The sequence below is a fragment of the Maylandia zebra genome, linkage group LG22, assembly GCF_041146795.1.
Source record: "Maylandia zebra isolate NMK-2024a linkage group LG22, Mzebra_GT3a, whole genome shotgun sequence".
Taxonomy (NCBI): Eukaryota; Metazoa; Chordata; class Actinopteri; order Cichliformes; family Cichlidae; genus Maylandia; species Maylandia zebra.
Window position 1 is genome coordinate 27,752,549 of NC_135187.1, and position 20,310 is coordinate 27,772,858.

General features: G+C 40.3%; 2 protein-coding genes across 4 annotated transcripts in view; both read left to right on the forward strand.

Annotated features, from left to right (window-relative positions):
- The first annotated feature begins 1,867 nt into the window (after positions 1 to 1,867).
- serinc2 (serine incorporator 2) lies at positions 1,868 to 9,621 on the forward strand. The gene is made up of 10 exons (XM_004564393.3): positions 1,868 to 2,016; positions 4,445 to 4,606; positions 4,802 to 4,989; positions 5,156 to 5,235; positions 5,819 to 5,956; positions 6,262 to 6,431; positions 7,428 to 7,518; positions 7,679 to 7,832; positions 8,721 to 8,936; positions 9,020 to 9,621. Exons 1-10 carry the CDS (start codon positions 1,978 to 1,980, stop codon positions 9,156 to 9,158), a joined length of 1,377 nt encoding a protein of 458 aa, XP_004564450.1. The 5' UTR covers positions 1,868 to 1,977; the 3' UTR covers positions 9,159 to 9,621.
- A 2,695-nt stretch (positions 9,622 to 12,316) lies between these two features.
- hivep3a (HIVEP zinc finger 3a) overlaps positions 12,317 to 20,310 on the forward strand; it is a 55,451-nt gene continuing 47,457 nt past the window's right edge. For 2 of the 3 annotated variants that reach the window (XM_004564390.3, XM_004564391.3), the window contains exons 1-2: positions 12,317 to 12,516; positions 12,801 to 12,913. The gene's annotated coding sequence lies outside the window, so the exon portion shown is untranslated. The remainder of the gene's footprint in view (positions 12,517 to 12,800; positions 12,914 to 20,310) is intronic. The other variant, XM_004564392.3, reaches the window with a different exon arrangement.

Genomic DNA, 20,310 nt, shown 5'->3' on the forward strand with positions numbered 1-20,310 from the left:
TGCAAATAGCATATAGATGATTTATTATTATTATTATTGATAACAACAACAACAACAACAACAATAATAACATAAGTTAAAGGGCAGACTTGTGCAGCTGAGTGTAAGGAGGTGCAAAGTGCAAACCAAAACACAAGTGTACAAGAATGGCAACCTTACATAATAACCTTTGTAAGCCTTTGGCTACTGTATCATTTTCTACTTACCAAATAGATATTGACCCTCTTCTCTTCCTTAATTTTTGAAAACCCTTCATGACAAAATTATCGCAGATGTTTAACAATCATGAAATCAACACAAACCAATTATCGTGATCAAAACAGATTCCACCTCTTAATATTATTGATTTTGCCTTCTGTAATCTGTTTTCTACAGTCATTGATCTGAATAGCTTTATTTTATTTTGAAGGTAATTTGCTACAATTTCCGTTGTTACTTTTCTTTTCTGGGCTTAGTCTTGTGGCTCAAAGGTTTGTACCATTGTTTTATGAGTGAGGGGTGCGACTTTTTTATACGTTCAGATGATCAGAAGCAGTATCACTTGTTTACATGCCCTTTGACTAAATCAGATAAGTCCACCATATGTCTTTAGTCCTAAATACCACAAATATTTCAATCCTTCCTACTGCAGAGATTGCAGTGAGACTGCAATATGCATGCCAAGGCTGTTTAAGGCTTCCACCTTAAAACATTAAGAGAAGAAGAGCGATGCTGTAATGGCAAAGCGCTTTCTGAGGTTGTTTTAGTCAACAGGCAATTTTACACTCTAAATACGTTGTTCAGTGGACCTCTTATTATCAAACGGCATCTAGAACAAGTCTAATGACAGGACACGGAATGTTTGGAAAAACATCGGATTGATTATAGTCATGATTTTATGTATCAAAGGGTTTGATTTGAACATCTTTTTATCTGGTAGAGAAAGCAAGTGTGAAGAGGCGGAAAATAGATCCTTGCACCGTAACAAATTACTCACAGCTGAACACCTTCACCGCGTCCCTGAAGGTCAGGCACACAAACAGATGGAGGTTTGCACCCTACTGCTTTAAACTCACCTTCAGTTTTTTTTAAATTTACTTTTACTTTTTCTTTTCTTTTTTTATTTGTGCTGTAAGCTGTAATAAATCAAATAAACATGTATTTAACATTTCTTTACCACTATGACATTAAATGTTAAGGCATTTAAAGGAACACTATAAAATGATCACTAGAATTAAAATGTCAATAAAATGGATGACGACACAACACCCTATGGTTTTAGAGAACACTCATTAAAACAGATACGCTATACAACATAATAGGAAACATGTTTTTCATATAATAAAATCATTGTTAATAATAATAATACTATTTAATATTGTCTTTCTGCTTTTTTAATGACTATTCTTTTTACTTGACCATAGTTCACTGAGAAATTTAGTAGGGAATTCTAAGAAAACGTGATATACGTTTGGGTTTAGGTGTTTGAAGGCCTGTAAAAGAAGGGCATTTTCGCTATTGCGCATTAGCACATAATTGGCCACATTTCTGGAGGGACAACTCACGGATCCAATCACAATAGGTTTTGGATGGCCAAAAGCCAAATATCTGGTTATTAACAGTAACGCCCCAGAGAAAACTGTCCTGCGCGCAGTTTTACCCAATTTAGCCAAACAGTGCCGGAAGTACAGTCGATTAGGCGTCAAAGTAAAACAGAGCAGCCACAGTTTTAACAGCAACAGAACGTTCCGCGGATTATTTGTATTTCATATGAGGGTGTAAACTAATGCAAAAATGTATGATTAACTGAAATATTTGTGTTTTCAGTTATGGATTATCCCTGAATTGTGTACGTGCAGACAAAGAATTTTTTTAATTTGAAAATCTCGTGCGGACGTCTGTCACTGTGTTCCGCATAATTAACCTGACTCCATTGTTTTGCGTCAGTTTCTTCCTGAACTTTTCGAGCTTTGAGGACTTTTACGGAATTAAAACATCATGGGTGCTTGTTTGGCTCTGGGTTCACTCGGAAGTTGTGTAAGTATACATTTGCCAGTTGTCGTGTTGGCAAATGAAATACGTAGTAGTTTTTAAACGTCTTTATTTCTTTGTTTTTATCTAATTCTTTTGCCTTGCTTTACTAGGCAGGCCGACATTAGGCAAGGGAAATGACACAACTTCAAGTGAAACCGCTAAAATTAGATTCGTTTCCTTTAGCCTACTGACAAACTCAACACTACACATGTCCTGTGACATTTACTTTGATCTTATACTTTTTTTAATGTTCTAAAGAAATCTGTGCTGGATAGTTGGATTCGAGGGACGTCGGAATTATCAACTTTCTGAAGCGTTTTAGCAGATAACGTGAGTAACTTGGTTTAGTGTTTTAGAGTGACGATGAATGGTGAGTTTAGACACGTGGAGAGAGGTTTGCGGCTACGACCCACATCATTTCAGTCAGTACATCAGTAGACGACGCAGCTAGCTGTCCAAGGTGGAGTTTCCGGAGTTTCCCCAGATATAAAGTCACGTGCCACATTAAAAAAACAGCATCACTGTTTGTGCTGTTCATGTGCAAATGATGATCTAGTTTTTGAGACTTCTGACACAACATATTGTGATGAAAACCAACGTTTTTAATGACTTGTTCAAACTGAAATCAAACGTAAGTGAAGACGTCATTCAGTGGGAACTGATTAGATTACCTCTCGGCAATTTGAAGATTGTGATCCGTGTTTCAAAGCATATACAAAACCTCCAAGACAACGTCATTTTGAGTTTTTCAAGCACTACTTTAACATTTTATTTGTTTATTTTAACTGCCATATTCAAATATCGGATCCAGGGTCGGTAGCTAACATTAAATCCTGTCACATGTTAGAACATTTAAAGTATGAGAGATGGTTCTGCAAGGAAAATGTAGCGAACGAATGTCCTAAAACAAAATCCAAGGTCGCAGCTTTTGAACTTTTGACTTTTTAACACACTCAGATGTCGTCACTTCCTCATCGCGGTGTCATCTAAAGTAACAGTGGTGTGTTTTGGGCGTTGTGATAGATCACGTCAACCAAAACCGAAACTTTTTTTTCTCATTCTGATGACCACATTTGCCAAGAAGAGGAAATCATTCATGCTGTTAAGGACAGAGTCTGAGATTTATTGCAGTTTCTAAGAGCTGGAAATGTGGAAATGACTACAGTTTGAAAAATAGTGCAGTATTCTGATTTCAAGAAGCCAGACATTGCTTTTTCACTCTCTTTGTTAGTCCAATCGTTGTACCTGTTTATTTAATGGGGAGTGTTTTTTTTGTTTTGCTTATCTTTTTGTTTGTTGACACAGTAATGCTGACCTAAAAATTATTCAAGCATAAAAAGGCACCTTAGTCAGAGAGTTGAACCATTTTTGTGTCTACACATAACAGATACATTAGCAAAGAAAACAACTGCCGATTCCTGGTGTTCCTGGATAAAAACAGAACACACTACCAGTCATGGATTGGCCTCCGCAGAGCTCAGACCTCAACATTAGTGAAGCAGCAGCAGTGGGATCATCCTGACAGGAAACAAAGTAAAAGGCTGGTAACATCCAAAGAAGAGCTTTCAATGACCTTCAGCAAGCCTGGAGAACTATTCCTGCAGATGAAGGAAATGACAAGAAAGCCTGCCTAAGAGTGATGAGGCTGTGTTAAAGAATGAAGGTGGTCATACCAAATACTGCCGTTCAAGCGGTTTTTCTCTAAATGTGGCACTAAATCCACCTTCTGGAAGAGATTCTAGGTGTGCTGAAGTTTGCCATTCACCTTTTCTCATGTTGTACAGTAAAACCAAAATATTTAATTAGCTGACATGCATGGCAATCACAGCCGGTTTCTTCTGGCAGTCTTGGAGAAACTTCACGATTGGTCAGCTGTTCAGTTCATGCTGTTTGTTGCCAGCACTCTGTGGCACAGGCCCGGCTCAGCCGTAGAAACCGAATGCTTTTCAGCGCAGCTGCAGTGTTTACACCCTGGGCTCGTGTCCTCTGGAGCATGCTTATATTTAGTGAAGGATGGCTGCTCTCAGCTACAGTCTCCGCCTCGGTGCTTCATGCACCTCTCAGCAGCAAGCGCGTGAATCATGCAGAAGTCCTGCGTGATCCGGTTTGCAGCGCCGGATCAGAAACAGACAGGAGGAGAGATTTGTTATGGTGGCATCTCTAATCACAGACTTGATTAGTACCACAGGAAGGAAAAAATGGCTTGTCATTGCTCTCCTGAAAACATGCAGAAGAAAGAGAAAGATGGTTGCCCCTGACAGCAGCAGCAGTATCTTTTTTTGTTGTTTTTGTTTCCCCCCCCCCCTCCTAACCACAGTGTTTGCAAGCCATGCATGCATTATCCTGATTATCCTACACCCCCCGAGTCCAATCCCTGAGTTGCATAAAATATGAAGCTGTCCTGATATTTCTCTCTTTCGTCCTTCTCCAGGCATCCTGTTTGTGCGGCTCGGCCTCCTGCCTGCTGTCATCATGTTGCCCTTCCACATACAACTCCACCATCAGCCGGCTGGCCTTCTCCTTCCTGCTGCTGCTGGGCACGCTGGTGTCCATCATCATGATTCTGCCAGGCATGGAGGAAAATCTTAAAAAGGTTGAATGAGATTTAATGGCTATGAAAACAGTTTATTAACCGCTGTAATCCATCAACACAGATATTTCAAAGTGACCTAACTGGATGTTTGAATTGGGTTATTTTATCCCAGAGCTTCCTGATAAATCTAGATGAATCAGTTGTACCCCACCGTTGCCCTTTCACCCTTTAATTTCCTGTTTGCGTTCACGTCAGATTCCAGGGTTCTGCGTCGGCGGTTCGCACATAATTGGCATAGAGAACAAGGTGAACTGTGACATCATCGTGGGCTACAAGTCTGTGTACCGCATGTGCTTTGCCATGGCCTGCTTCTTCTTCCTCTTCTCCATCATCATGATCCGAGTGCGCAGCAGCAAGGATCCCCGAGCAGCCATCCAGAACGGGTTAGTGCTGCAGCTTTGTTTTCTCTGCTCCACGTTGCCACAGCATGCTGCCCTCTGGTGGCCAAACGTGGACACTGCACCTTTTAAGAATGCATTTACACAAACACTGATAAACCGGTTTGCTGTGTGTACATAGATGGAATAACATTGATTTTTTTTCCCTCAGTTTCTGGTTCTTCAAGTTTCTGGTGCTGGTTGGTATAACTGTGGGAGCGTTCTTCATTCCAGATGGAGACTTTAATACAGGTATGGTTTTAGCCACAGTGAGGACAGTTCTGATAAAATTCGAGCTTGAATCTTAATGCCCGTAGTTAAACTTTTTGAAATTCTGTGAAAATGGAAACTTAAAGTGGGGACTTATATTAGTATTCAGTTACATACCATTGTATTGTTTAGTGTATTAGTCCATAACTGATGTAGAGTATGACATTCAGTAGTATCTACATGTTTTTTTTGATATGTCTAAAACTTGGTATGAACCCAGTAGTCTTGGCATAAATTTCCCACAATGCTATGCAGCATTGACAGATTCCTGGACAGCGACAGAGAAGAGAGCTGAGCTCTAACGTCAGTAACTCATAAAATTAAGTCTTTCAGTATAAAAGTTTTAGCTTTGTTGTGATAGATCTTTCAGAGTTGTTTATCAGTACAGGGCTTATCTCACATGAATTTGCATTACCATGGAAACGTGTCTTATCTGTTAGGCCTGATCAGATTTTAATGACGATGCTCCTGATCCAGATTCATGTTGTTGTAAACAAATGTCTGTAACACCACACAGAGAGCAAACTTGTGGAAAGTTAACCGATCTCATTCTGTCTGCTACAAGTGTGGTATTACTTCGGCATGGTGGGCTCCTTCATCTTCATCATCATCCAGCTCATCCTACTGATTGACTTTGCCCATTCCTGGAACCAGTCCTGGCTCGAGAAGGCGGAGGAAGGAAACACCAAGTGCTGGTTTGCAGGTATAATACTACCAGATCTTCAAGTGATAGTTCTGTGGAGAAGCTGGAGTTTCCCAGATAAGGGATAGTACGGGATATTATGTAAGATTAGGCTATGTATAATACTACATGTACTACTTTTTTTTTTCCTTAATCATTATACAGATAATTTATCTGCATAAAAGCCACTGAACTAACTTTGAGGTTGTGCTGTAAAAGTCTAGGATTTTGATCAAGAAGCTGATACTTCAGTGAGTCAGTGTTACTATACGACCCAGCACTTTAAAACGATTGTCTCTGATTCTGTTCTTGTGTTGTCCCCACAGCTCTCCTCTCCGTCACCTTCATCAACTACGCTTTGGCGTTTACAGCCATTGTGCTCTTCTATATCTTTTACACCCAACTTGACGACTGCACAGAGCACAAAGTCTTCATCAGCCTCAACCTCATATTCTGCATCATTGTGTCCATTGTGTCCATTCTGCCCAAAGTCCAGGTGATGTAGAAACTTGAGGAGATAGACTTCTATAATTTACAGAAAAAGCTGCTGCCACGTTAATGTGGTGGCCCTGAGAGGTCAGACGGATTGGAACTTAAGAAAAAAACTTGCAAAACACGACGGCAGTGATTCTGGGGTCGCAATAACACCACGGACCAGCTGCAGAAATCACAGAAAGGATTGCACTGAGATACACTTAGAAGCAACTGAGGGTTCATCAGTGTTGTAGGGAGAAAAAGATGCAAGTTTTAAACACATGATTCATATAACACCGTAGATACATTTGCTATTAGCTGTTCACTGTTAGCTTGTCACTTCCACAGCTGTTCTGTCATGGTACTGTCTCCCCAGAAACGTTGAACACAGAAACGCTGTTGTGTTTTGTAATTATTTTTTTGTAGCTTTTGCATCATTTTTTTTTTTCTCTCTTTGCAGTGTGTTTTATTCAATTCCATTGTGTTTTGTGTGCTTTTGGAGCGCTTTTCTGTTTGCGGTGCATTTGACCTCTCAGGGCCACCGTATGTTAAAGCCCCGACAACTTCACTGGAGCATTGTCTGCCGCTCACTGTGCCGTAGCAAAGAAAGTGAGAAAAAAATCACTGAAAAGACTTTTCTCATGAGAAAAGATCAGTAATCAGGTGACTAATTCAGGCTATTACAGCTGTCCAGTGTAATGTTAAATTAAATTTGTTTGAGTTCACTTCTAACTTCAGTTACTTGCACTTGATGTGATTTAATTTGATAATGAGGTTTGTGTTAATGATAAAAGGACTTTGTGGGCTGGTACTATGATGGTGCTTCACTCAAACTGCATTTTTACAAAAAAATATTCACTAACTGCTTTGTACACACTCACTCAGATGGATGTAGCAGGGGCAAGCTCAGTATCATGTCCAAAGACACAGACATGCAGACTGCAAGAGCAGGGCCACACCTTTGATTAACAGACGCTGCCTTCTTTTCTAACGTTTGGCTTTCTCCACGTCTCCACAGGAGGCACAGCCCACCTCAGGTCTGCTTCAGGCCTCCCTCATCTCCCTTTACACCATGTATGTCACCTGGTCAGCCATGACCAACAACCCCAGTAAGTCCAATAATTGAGCCACTGTATGGCTGCAGTGTATTCAAAGCTAAAGAAAACAAGTACACATGTTTTTAGAGCTACATGCTGTTGTGGTCTTAATGGAGACAATTCTCATCGCTAACTGTTAGTGCTCACCCGACTTCCTGCTTTCCCACCTCAGACCGGAAGTGTAACCCCAGCCTGTTGAGCTTGGTCCAATCCAGCAGCCCAACTCCAGCACCAGGACCCACCTCAGCCCCCGGCACCACCCAGTGGTGGGATGCGCAAGGCATCGTGGGATTGATCATTTTCCTGTTCTGCACTCTTTACGCCAGGTATTTTACTGCTGCTGCTGAAAGAAAAGAAGTGTTTGATGTATTATCAAGCTCTGTCTGTCAGTGGGGTCATAAAATATCAAAAATGCTTCAGATTGAAGCAAATCAACATGGTTAAACACACGATTGTGTTGATTAAGCAGCGGAAGTGTAAAAAAGGAACCCTGCTGTTCATCCAAATGACTATACTAGATTGTTGTAGTACATAAATGCTACTAGCTTTTAAAAAAAGACAATAAAACATATATGGAAGCATAGAGGATGTTTAAGTTGTGCTGCTGTTGATAGAGATTTTCAAGCGAGGTCATTGAGTCAGTGCAGGAAGAGAGATGAGCAGTAGCAGTAAAGAGGATTCAGACTCTCAGAATGTAAAACTTTAAGTAAGCCAGCAGATTTTACCTGCAATCTGTACTAAAACTGATTAGTCAAGTACTCGCAGAGTGTTCATATTTACTTATCAGACAGGTTCAGTGTTGTAAGCCCCAACCACCAAATTTCAGAAAGTATCACCTCCATGAACAGAAAACTTTTACGGGGTTAAAAGTTCATGTGACAACTGAGAGAGAGACAACTGCAGGATACATTTCTTCTTCGGTAGATACAAAAAGACCCATCAAACATGCTGGTGAATAATGGAGTGGCCAAAAATATAATTATTTGTTTGCATGTGGCATTGAATTGTTGCTGTAAAAAACCTACTTTGTAATAAACACGCCACAAACTCCACACAGAGAAACGTAGAAAAAAAATGCATAAGAAATCTAAATATTCACTTAGTTCAAAATGGAAACCAGTTCAAAACCAGTTTGTCTGCATCCACAATAAGAAGCTGCTGAAATTTGCTGCTGTCTGTGAAAAGTGAGTTTTTCATGCTGTTCCCCATCACAGCATCCGCTCATCCAACAATGCTCAAGTGAACAGACTGATGCAGACTGAGGAAGGTCAGGGTCTGACCGCCAGCGAAGAGGCCCCCGCGGGGGAGGATGGAGTCCGACGGGCTGTGGACAATGAGGAAGATGGAGTGACCTACAGCTACTCCTTCTTCCACTTCAGTCTCTTTCTGGCCTCGCTCTACATCATGATGACGCTCACAAACTGGTACAAGTAAGTATGTCCTGTTTGCTGCCACTACACCTTAAAGAGGTTCGCTTCTCTCCCAGTGCTGACTGTCTCTTGTGATTCTCTAGGCCTCACACTGACTACCACGCCATGCAGTCCAGCATGCCAGCTGTCTGGGTGAAGATCAGCTCCGGCTGGATCGGCTTGGGCCTCTATCTCTGGACTCTGGTGGCTCCGCTGGTGCTCCCTGACAGGGATTTCAGTTAAAAGCCGCCATCTGCACTTTTGCCATTTGTACCTTAAGTAAAGAAAGCTTTTGCTTAAACTTGTTCTGCTTGGATGTTGTACAGAAACAGAGCTTAAGAGCTTTAATCACATTCCAGTTTGTCACCTCAGGTAATTTTTCCTCATTCTCCACTGTTGCAAATATAATTGAAAGCACTATATGCCTTTTATAGGTCATTACCAAATGAATGCTGACTTCTATGGGGAATGGTGTTTCACTACATTTACATCATACTTTTTTTAATCATTGACTCTGTTTCAGTTTGATGGGAACATGTTTAGGTTTCTAAGATGTATTTGAGCTACCCTTTGTTTTTGTTTTTCACACTTTTGTCCACTTCACATATTGTGCCCTTTAAATGTTTTGCACACATTTGATATCTGTAAAAAATTTTGACATGTAGCTTTCACTCAATATAAGTAATAAAGCTGACATTCTTTTAAACCTGTATGCAGTAATATTACTGTCCTGCAGATGGTACTGTTCTCCCTTTAACTCCAGCATGATTAGCAACATTGTTTGATTTTAATTATTGCAAAGTCTATAAAGATGTGTTGTACTTTTATATATAGACTTTTTCAAATTTATTTATTAGGCTTCAAGCACTTTATGCTGCCTGCTGAACTCTTGACTGGCAGACATTTCCAAATGCTTCACTGTTCGCCCTCCATTGATCACATGGTGCTGTGACGATGTTATTCACTGTGTTCCTTCTATTCTCTTGTCCAGCACAAACACAACCATTTGGCAAGTAGTGGTGGGGGAATGTGCTTTTTCCCATCACAAGATCAGCCTGAACAAGCTGCTTACACACAACTGTTTATTCAAGCTATCTTTTGGGGATGAGCAGCAAGTGACTGGCCTATAAAGTCTTGCCTGGAGACTGAACAGCATATTTTCTCTTCAATGTTCTCATGACATTTTTGAATATTTTTCCAACCACACAAAAATAAGATTTTCTTGCACTCTGGGTTACTCACAACCTCCCCCCCCCTCCGCTACATACACTCCCTGTCCTACCTCTCTCCTGACCTCTTCCCCACATACTGACAAGGTTTGGAACCAAAAATTTCAAATATGGATTCATCACGCCATAAGATCTGTTGCCACTGATTATCAATCCAGTTCTTATGAAAACTAATTTGTGCAAACTGCACCATTCTATAGCAGGTTAAGTTTTTAATAGTTACATAATACCAAAACACATATGTAAACAACATTTATTTAGGGCAAAACAAATTGATATTTTAAACTCTTAGCATAATTTGTTAAAAAAACAAACCAAAAAAAAAAAAATCACAACATGACACAATAACATTAAGCCAGTGTTCCCATAAGGCTGACAGGTAACAGCTTTGTGGACATAGGTCACTAAACAGGTTCATTTGCTGCAATGACTGGTTATGGGAGTAATCTGGCGCTAGTACAGTTGCACACATTAAAAACCACAAAATGCAGAATTTCTGGTCAAAGTTGTGGTTTTGTGAATTGACCCATATTGATGTGGGTGACTGCCCCTGCATCCACAGCTCAGCTATGAGCAGCAGGCCAACCTAATGCTGTTATATAATGCAGAATGAGGCGCTGATCAGTTGCATAAGCCAGTTATAGGATCATGCTGTCATTGGGGACTCGCTGCTCTCCTCTCCCGGTAGTCCTTTGGTATTCTCAGCATTTCCCTAGGAGACCCTTCTCATCATCGTCATCACCATTGTCAACAGTGACTGCACCTCTAGTCTTTGGAGGGTTTGAAGAACCTGGCAACCCATGTGGAAATAAACAAAAAGTACCGCCCTGGAGCCCTGCGACATATTTTAATAGGCAGCCCCAGTAGTCTTCATTACACTCATGTAGGACTTTCATCACAGATCCAAGCATATGAGGACTAAACATCAAGATAAAGGAAGGCAAAATCCTGGAGTAAAAATATATTTAAAAGTTTCACATATTAAATTTCAGTATTCAAATCATCCATCGCTTCCGCTTATCCTTTTCAGGGTCGCGGGAGCCTATCCCAGCTGTCATAGGGCGAGAGGCAGGGGTACACCCTGGACAGGTCGCCAGTCTGTCGCAGGGCCAACACGCAGGGACAAACAACCATTCGCACTCACATTCACACCTAGTGGCAATTTGGATTATCCAATTAACCTATCCCCACAAGCTGCATGTCTTTGGACGGTGGGAGGAAGCCGGAGTACCCGGAGGGGACCCACGCAAACACGGGGAGAACATGCAAACTCCACACAGAAAGACCCCGGCCTGATGGTGGAATTGAACTCAGGACCTTCTTGCTGTGCGGGAACAGTGCTAACCACCGTGCCGCGCATTCAAATCAATAAAGACAAATATGTTTTTGCATAATTAATGACTGCATCTCTCCTGCTAATGAGACTGCATTAAGAATGAGATCATTCTGCTGTCAACCCGTTTCAGCGATTCATTCTCTAAATCTTATTTTGTCATTTCACTATTTTGTTTTATTTTGCGCTGTAAATGCAGTGCGAGCCACTCAAAACGGAAAAAGTCCACATTCTTTGATTTAAGAAAACACAATGACGAATATAATATTCATGCCACAAATACAAATATATATATATATATATATATATATATATATATATATATATATATATATATATATATATATATATATATATATATATATATATATAAACTCTCACGCGTCAGGAAAGAAATTATGTAGTTTAACATGAACGTAGTTTGTTTGTCTAATGTTGTTGGGCTGTAACATTACTGTAAGGTGACGGGTCTCCTGGTAGCGCGCCTAGTTTTGTGTCTTGCGCTCCAGCGGTGGCATGACGTAGCCCTCAGTTAAGCTCGTCTTAATAATAAACACGCAAAGCGGAAATTAAGCGACTAGACCACCAGAATAACTGCACAGAAACGTCACCACGTTCGGATTTTATTGCTGTTTATTAGCAAAACCTGTTTTACTGGTTCACGTATACTTCTTAATAAGTTACAAATGATTTTGTGTTGAGGTGACTGGTGTTGCCTTAATTTTTGCTTCACTTCAGAAATATTATTACTGAAGGCTATTGAAGCTGTTCCTGCTTTCTTGTGCTTGTTTGTTTGAAAAGCAATGGCCGGAAATACTTCATTTTTAATTTACCGGACATTGACAGCAATGATGCTAGCGCGATGGCAAATTACAGCGTACACTTTTGGGGGAATTCGCTTCGTCCCGCTACAACTACCGCATCTGGACTGGACTAATTACGTTAGCTGGTAACAACTACGCTTCTTCTCCGCCTGGTGTGACACAGAAAGCTTCTGTCCGAGTCCACAGGATAGGGAGCCGGAATTCGGCAGCTGGAGGTGTTACGATAAATTAGCATAAATACTATTATCTGATGTGCTGTATGAGGTGTTACTGAATTATGCTAGTAACAAGCTAGCTAGAATGGCATGTGGCGATTCCGGTTTTAAATGTGACATTTGGCTGTCATGAGTGAAGCTTTAACCTAAGCCCATTGACTTTGGTTTATTTATTTGTTTTCAAACAAACGTTAAAGCTATAGTTTGTAAATAAAATAAGCGACGATTTATTTTCGTCCCGTCAACGCCACAAGACTAATGGCATGGTTTTTTTTCGCTTTTAGTTTGAACGCAAATCTGGTCATTTCCTGTCTCCTCTCGGACAACCTCGGTTGACTTAACGCAGCTGGTGAAGCAGTGGACGCACCGCAGGGAAGTGAAGTTGAGCATCCTGCAGGTAATGTAAGCTCATATATGGTGTCAAGGGGGCGTTGTTTGAAATATTACCATTTGTTGTGCTATTTTAGTGTATTTGTAGCATTGTACACGCCTTTGCTAAATAGTTGTAATCCAGCGTGTTTTTTCTAGTCGCTATTTGTTATGAATGGTAAAATTAAAATATAGTCAACATATGGTGACTAGCACGGGCAGAGCAGTCGGAGGACGCTTTTATGCGTTTGTAATATTTCCTGCTTGCACGATAGAAATGTACGCGGCTACCTGAGCTGCTGGTGGGCTTGCCCATTCCCAAAACTGGCTTCATTCATTGTCTGCGAGAGGGAGGAGGTGATGGTGGTGAGCTGCGGCAAGTCGGTCAGAAGTGAACATAAAGGGACAGGAAGTGCATTGATTTCAGCCTAAATTAACGCCTTGTGACGTAGAATACGTGGGTAACTGGGGATAAAAGCAGCTGGGTGGTGTTAAAATTGTGTGTGAAGTGAACAGCGCGGAGGTGTGGTTGAGAAAAAAAACACAGGAGGAGAAGTGTTTGGGATTTTTTTTTTACGACGCCGTTTTATTTTGAAATCACGTGGATGGTGGGTTTTTTTCAGTAAACTTGACGCCGAACGTAGTAGCTCACCTTGGCTCTGTGTGTGGCATTATGTGGAAAAATTGGAGTGGTCTGCCTCTGCGTGTCCTGGGTGTTTTGCTAAATCTGTATTTCCTTCTTGTGACAGGGCTGCGGCTTGAAAACGCTGCTGTGCGAGTATTCAGTGCCTTAAATCGCAACAGCTATCTCCTTTCACCCAGTCACTCCGTTTAAAAGCCCCCAAACTTGCTGTTTTACACAGGTGTGAATCACTGCTCGTGGTTTGTTATTGATTAGTCAGTGTTTGAGTCGGCAGCGCGTGATGTTGCTCGGGGCTTCAGCAGCTCTTTGTAGCAAACTAGCCTCCATTCAAAAAAATCTGGCACTTCAATATTTATTAATTCTTCTGAAAGTGCGCATGCTCAAGAACACTGTTTCTTTCTCACTTTTTTGTGGTCAGTGTAGCATCCACCTACGAGCACTTTTATTCCCATTTTTGTGTAGAAAGACAACCCTGTATGTTCAGGACCACCACCACCCCTCTCCCCCCATTTATTAAAAAAAAAAAAAAGATTTTCGTCATACCGTTGTGAGCAACATGGAGTAAAATGCGAGATTTTCTGAACGGACTCATGCTACACGCAACGGAAAAAGGCAGCTACGCTGTCTGCATTACGCCTTCCCCTTGCTCGGACATTTCTGCATAACCTGCTTGGCAAAGAATCCAATATGACATCATGCGTGAGAAGAAAAGCACTGATAATGTTACATAATCACAACTGAGCTTAAATTGGTGGGCTTGATTTGTATGTCAGTGTGGTTGCCAAATGGATAAACTTTACTGTCCCTGTGTTGTATGTTTGGATTTCTGTAGCACCAGTTGCTAATTACTAGTTGAGATGAAAATGGTGTGTACCTACAAAAGGGCAAGATTTATTGTACTGCTCTGAGCTAAAAATGATGCTGGATTCCAGGGCATCTGGGGACAGCTGTGGCTGCTGACTTTGCTACAAAAACAACAGTGTTGTTAGTTAATCCTTCCAAGACAGCATTTCTGGAAGCAAACTGGAGCTTGGGACAGTGCACTGGTTCAGTATTTTTTTTTTTTTTTTTTTTTTTGTTGGGGGGGATAGTCACTGATTATCTAAATCCACTTGTTCCTTCAAACGTTTCATGTTATTTCCTTTTACTAAATGACTGAATTGGGGTTCAGTTTTTCATTGTAAACATGTGTTTCTGCTCCTGCTGAAGTGAAACATGTTTCTAGGAAATACTAATGGATCACAGTCATAAATTATTGCTCATCATGAGTCAAGCTGGGTAAAGCAGTTTGCTTCATAGTTTCGATTTTACACGTCTCATATGGTCATGTCTCGCTTTGTAGTGAAAGGGTCAGATTTTTGGCATTCCCTGGAAAGGCTTCATGTTAAAGCCTTGGGGCTGTGACTGTGGTTGTTTATTATAATCTTCTCTTCCCCCTGTGCTTCACCTTGTGAAGGGTGCGCAGGGGACACAACAGTGCAGCACTGGGTCTTCCAGCAGTCAGTGGTGTTCTCCGTGCCTGCATCAATCACTCACTCACTCCCAAGAGGAGCAGAGGCAGCTCCTGTCAGTTATAGGATAAATAAATAAGATAAGATAAGATAACCTTTATTAGTCCCACACGTGGGAAATTTGTTTTGTCACAGCAGGAAGTGGACAGTGCAAAAGTTATGAGGCAAAAATTAGAATACAATAAGAATAAATACAGTACACAACTGTACAGAATATGAAATGCATGAAAGCACAGCTTAATATTTTTGAAGCAGAAAGCTGTTTGTGTTGCTGTAAATATTAACTAAAGCCTCCTTTTGAAAGGATTCCCATTAATCTCATGTAGTTTAACGTGTGTCATGATCAGGGCTTAAAGTAGACTTTGGAACCTAAGATCCATGTTGTGCTGGAGCAGAGGAAAATGACTGAGTTCTGGTGTTCTTGTTTCATTTGTCGATTGTCCATTTAATAGCTGCACCTCTGACGTTTACTTCTCAAGCGACCAGCAGATAATTCATAAAGGTATCGCACAAATGATGGAAAAATAATAATTGTTTCATATCTGTTGCTTTGTTGTTCACATAATTATTTAGTTTTAGTTAATTTAGTCAATTCTGTTCAAGTGCAATCTTGAGTCAGTCCATATCTCCTTCCAATGAGCAAATTCTTTTTGTAATTTTTTTTTTTTTTTTTTTTAAAGGTGGCTTTAAGCAATTGTTCTCCTGGCTTTACAGAATTAGTATACTCCCAGTATCTCAATCTAACTATTTTCTGAGCAGCGTGTTGTTGTTTTGTTTTGGGGGTTTTTTGGTTTGTTTTTTTTGCCTTCTTGTTTGTTAATTTATAAAGGGTTGAACCTGTTTAGTGTATACACATAATGAACAATTTACGCACTTTGTTACTAGCAGCATTTTGGAAAAACACATGAAAATGACAAAGATAACAGTTTGGCATATCTTCGCATGGTGTCCAGTGTCTTCTTAAAAAAAAATTGAGGAATCTGGACAAGTGCAGGACAAAAGAAGTAGCAGAAAGTACAGCAGTATCTAAAAATTGCGATTAAGAAATCAGAGAAAGTCCAGCAACGACCTGAGACACGCCCTGAGAAATGCATTTGTGCCTTCAGTTGACCCCTCTGTTCACCAAAGCTTATCAGAAATGGTCTACAAGGCACATTGTGGAACATTCAGTCATGGACTGGCCTCCTCAGAGCCCAGACCTCAACGTTACTGAAGCAGTGTCCTAGCAAACATTACCCGTTGAATAACTGTTAGTATTTCTATGTTTATTCATGGTTGGAAAACAGTTCCAAAATGAAACTTGAGTTCAGTGTTGCCTAGATGTTATTTGACTTTCTAGTAAGAGAAAATTTCTGTTCGCTAATTATTTTCTGCTATCTTTGTATTAATTAGAATAAAATGAAATGTGAAAAAAAGTTTCTCAGTAGATTGAATTTAAAAAATAGAAAAGTAGTCTATAATGCTTTCATAAATGTGGAGGAGATCATTTTAAGAGTCTGTGTCAGCATACCACAAATTAAATACAATTTAAATGTAGCTAATACTAGTCTGTATGCTTTCTTCCTTTTTTTTTTTTTTTTTTAACCTAATAACACAAAATCATATGTGATCAACTCCTGTAAATACAGTGTATAATAGATATGAATATGCTTTGAAATCGTAATGTCACATTTTTAAAAATTCAAATTTTCATGTCAGTAAACTCTGTTTTAAATTCTAATGGTTTAGGAGGCCATGCTCTTGGTAACACCCACATGCTCAGTAAGGATACGGTAATCAATACTGCAAATCCTAATTTTGAATTTTGAACAGCTTTGACAAAAATCAATAGGAACACTTCAGATTAACTACAATTTCCAGAGAGCCCTGACGGTGCTCAGGACACCCGATAACTAGCTGAGAGCAGCACCTGTTGAGCCCATGATTCAGTGGTGAAACTCAGCCTCAGTGAGTGTGTGTGTGTGTGTGTGTGTGTGTGTGTGTGTGTGTGTGTGTGTGTGTGTGTGTCAGTTCACCTCTCCCACTTGTACAAAGTAGATTTTACTCTTGGTCTTGAATAAACCTTTGATTATGAATAATTCATTACCTTAATGTGTAATTCTCTTGCAGTGGCAACAAACAAACAAAAGAAAAGGGTGGAGTGCCCACTACGGGTCAGGGACGAGTTCCTGCCCCAAGTGGAGTTTAAGTATCTCAGAGTCTTTTTCACGAGTGACGGGAGAAGGGAGTGGGAGATCGACAGTCGGATTGGTGCTGCAGCTGTAGTGATGCGGACGCTGTACTGGTTTGTCGTGGTGAAGAGAGAGTTGAGTGTAAAAGCACTGTACCGGTCGATCTACGTCCCTACCCTCACCTATGGTCACGAGCTGTGGGTAGTGACGGAGATCGCAGAAATTGACTTCCTCCGAAGGGTGCCTGGCCTCTCCCTTACTGATGGGGTGATAAGTTCAGCCATCCGCGGGGTCCTCAGAGTAGAGTTGCTGCTCTTCCACATCGAAAGGAGCCAGTTTAGGTGGTTCGGGCATCTGATAAGGATGCCTCCTGGGTGAAGTGTTCCGGGCATGTCTCACCAGGAGGAGGCCTCGGGGCAGACCGAGGACACCCTGGAGAGATTATATCTCGCAGCTGGCCTGGTGTTCCTCCGGACAAGATATATATAGATAGATATAGATAGATAGATAGAGATATATATATATATATATATATATATATATATATATATAGATAGATAGATAGATAGATAGATAGATAGATAGATAGATAGATATATATTCTGGACCTCACAGAAGACAGAAGGGCCAGCGTGTCTAAAACAGCCATTAGAGAAGCATTGTGGGAAGTAGCTGTAGGTTCACTTATTGTCATATTATTAAGTGATGACAAGCAATGAAGTCGAAACACATGTTCAGGAACATTATTGTTGACTACAGCTGTAATGCAGTTTTATCCAGAACAACTTACCAAGCTCCTGATGTCTGCCAGTGTATCAAGCATAAACAAAACCATCATTATCACCATTATGCTGTAATTCCTGTTAGTTTGTAATGGATCCCTGTAGATTAGCATCACTCCTATCGGGCCTGATGTTCAAGCAGGAGCATAATGGCCTCACTGTGGCATTGATAGGCACTAAGCCCAAATAGCTTTCACTGGCTTTGCCACGGGAGAGGGAGAGAACATGTTGAGTGGAGCTCAAAAGGCAAGGCACCTGGTTCTTAACACGTACAGTAAACATTTATGCAGCATGCAGAGTCTCAGTGGGTGTTATGAAGTCCCACGTTGTGCTGCTATGTTATAAAATGGCATAGTTTTTGCTACGTCCTTTTCACAGGTTCCTCTGTTCAGCAAGGGCAGTGAAGCCAGCGAGGACAACATTGATATTCATGCTTCCTGTTCTTAAGGGAGTCCCCAGTGGGCACCTTGTCACTCAGGTGCCAGTCACTAGTGTCCTTGGTAGCAGGTGAAGTGTTCCAGGTTAAGAAGTCAAAATGTATTTAAACAAGTGTAGAATTCTTCATCAGGCTGGACCTTTTTGAGTTTAAATGGAAATCTTTTTATAAATAGTATGTTAATCATGTAAGCATTACATCTATTTGTCAGTAAGTTACACGACTGAAACTCTGACTCTCTTCCAGTGTTTCCTCGATTGGTTGGGGATGAGAGACACTCACCCCCAACCAGTCAAGGCAAATGGTGGCACCTGCTGAGGCTTTTTCTGCTGGAGGTTTCTTCCTGTTAAAAGCGAGTTTTTCCTTCCTACTGTTGCCAAAAGCTTGCTCGTTGGGGTTTTCTCTGTATTATTGTACGATCCTTACCTTACAATATTTAAGCGCTGTTTTGCTTGGTGCAAAATAACTAAATCATTGAATTAATTTGTTTAAATTATTATTTTTTAATTATTATCATGAATTTGCTTTGGTGTACTTTGGTAAAACACTCTGTCACTGATGATAGGTGTTTGAATTCATCTTAGAGTGTAACTGTTTAGGAGCAAAAGCCCACACATGGTCACTTGACAAGATCAGCCATACAAAAACCCTTGTTGAATTGAAAAAGTAGCAAAATGGTTGGTTGGTATCAAACTGACTGGCGAGAAATAACCAGTGCTCCTTACATGTCCACAGAATTTTGCAGAGCTCTGAACAGCCTGTAAACCCATTCATATCTACTGGTTTTGCCAGTGATCTTAACTGGATGAGTGATTTTTGTTTATTCCAGTTTGCTGCAAGTGGGCTGTGCATTTTATTTTATTATTATTTTTTTAAACTAACTTTTAAACTACCATGGAAAAGAAGGATTACATATTAAGGCTCACTTAAAAAATGCAGTCACAACTAATAAACAAATACCATGCAGATAGCAAAAGGACATTTGTTACTTGAGATGTAAACCAAGAAGATATTTTCTGGTAGAGTTTTTTGGTAATCAGAGTTGTGATTTGCGCAATTTCAAACTGGGCAGTAGCACTCTAAATAAAGATGACATCTGACATACCACTAGAGCTGGGAGTCCCCAGACACCCCACAATAATATGATATTGTTATATTTATTTATTATTTTTAAACATTTTGCTTCTTGCTGACTATTGCAGTAAAATATATTGCAATTTACTATCTTTTTTTGTAACTGCAAATTATGAAGTTTGAAACTTAACTTTTACCAAGACCTGTGTTATCCTGTGCAATAGGTTTATGTCAAATTTACTGCAAAATGAGCTTTTCAACTGTATCAAAACTGTTACTAAAACCTGCTGTAAATATTGATATAAGACCAAGTCAGTCTGTGATTGCATGTGGTGAAGTTGATAGTTATTGGCAGTCTGTTTAATGAACTCTCTCTCTGTTATATATACATCCACACACACACACACACACACACACACACACACACACACACACACACACACACACACACACACACACACACACACGTGTGTGTGTGTGTGTGTGTGTGTGTGTGTGTGTGTGTATATGTTGTGTCTACATAGACAGAATTTCACTTGCGTGATAGCGCCATTTGGTTGCTCTGAATTCCCATTGTCAGCTGTGTCCATCATTGGGTGGTTTTTCGGTCGTGTTGATTTCATGTAAGTTATCTCAGTGCTACATGAGATGAGCTCTCTTTTCACAGTACTCCAAGACCATTTTAATTTATTTAATAAAATATCGATGTTTGGTGTCTCACCATCAATACAATATTGCCATTCAAACACTGCAGTACTATGCTGTATCGATTTTTTTTTTCTCCCACCCTTACGCTGTAATTGTAGAA

Excerpts from the sequence above, each read along its gene's own strand:
- serinc2 (XM_004564393.3), top strand. The coding sequence starts at position 1,978 with ATGGGTGCTTGTTTGGCTCTGGGTTCACTCGGAAGTTGT. Across the intron at positions 2,017-4,444 it reads TGGGTTCACTCGGAAGTTGT|GCATCCTGTTTGTGCGGCTC; the intron begins GTAAGTATACAT and ends GTCCTTCTCCAG. Across the intron at positions 8,937-9,019 it reads ACGCTCACAAACTGGTACAA|GCCTCACACTGACTACCACG; the intron begins GTAAGTATGTCC and ends GTGATTCTCTAG.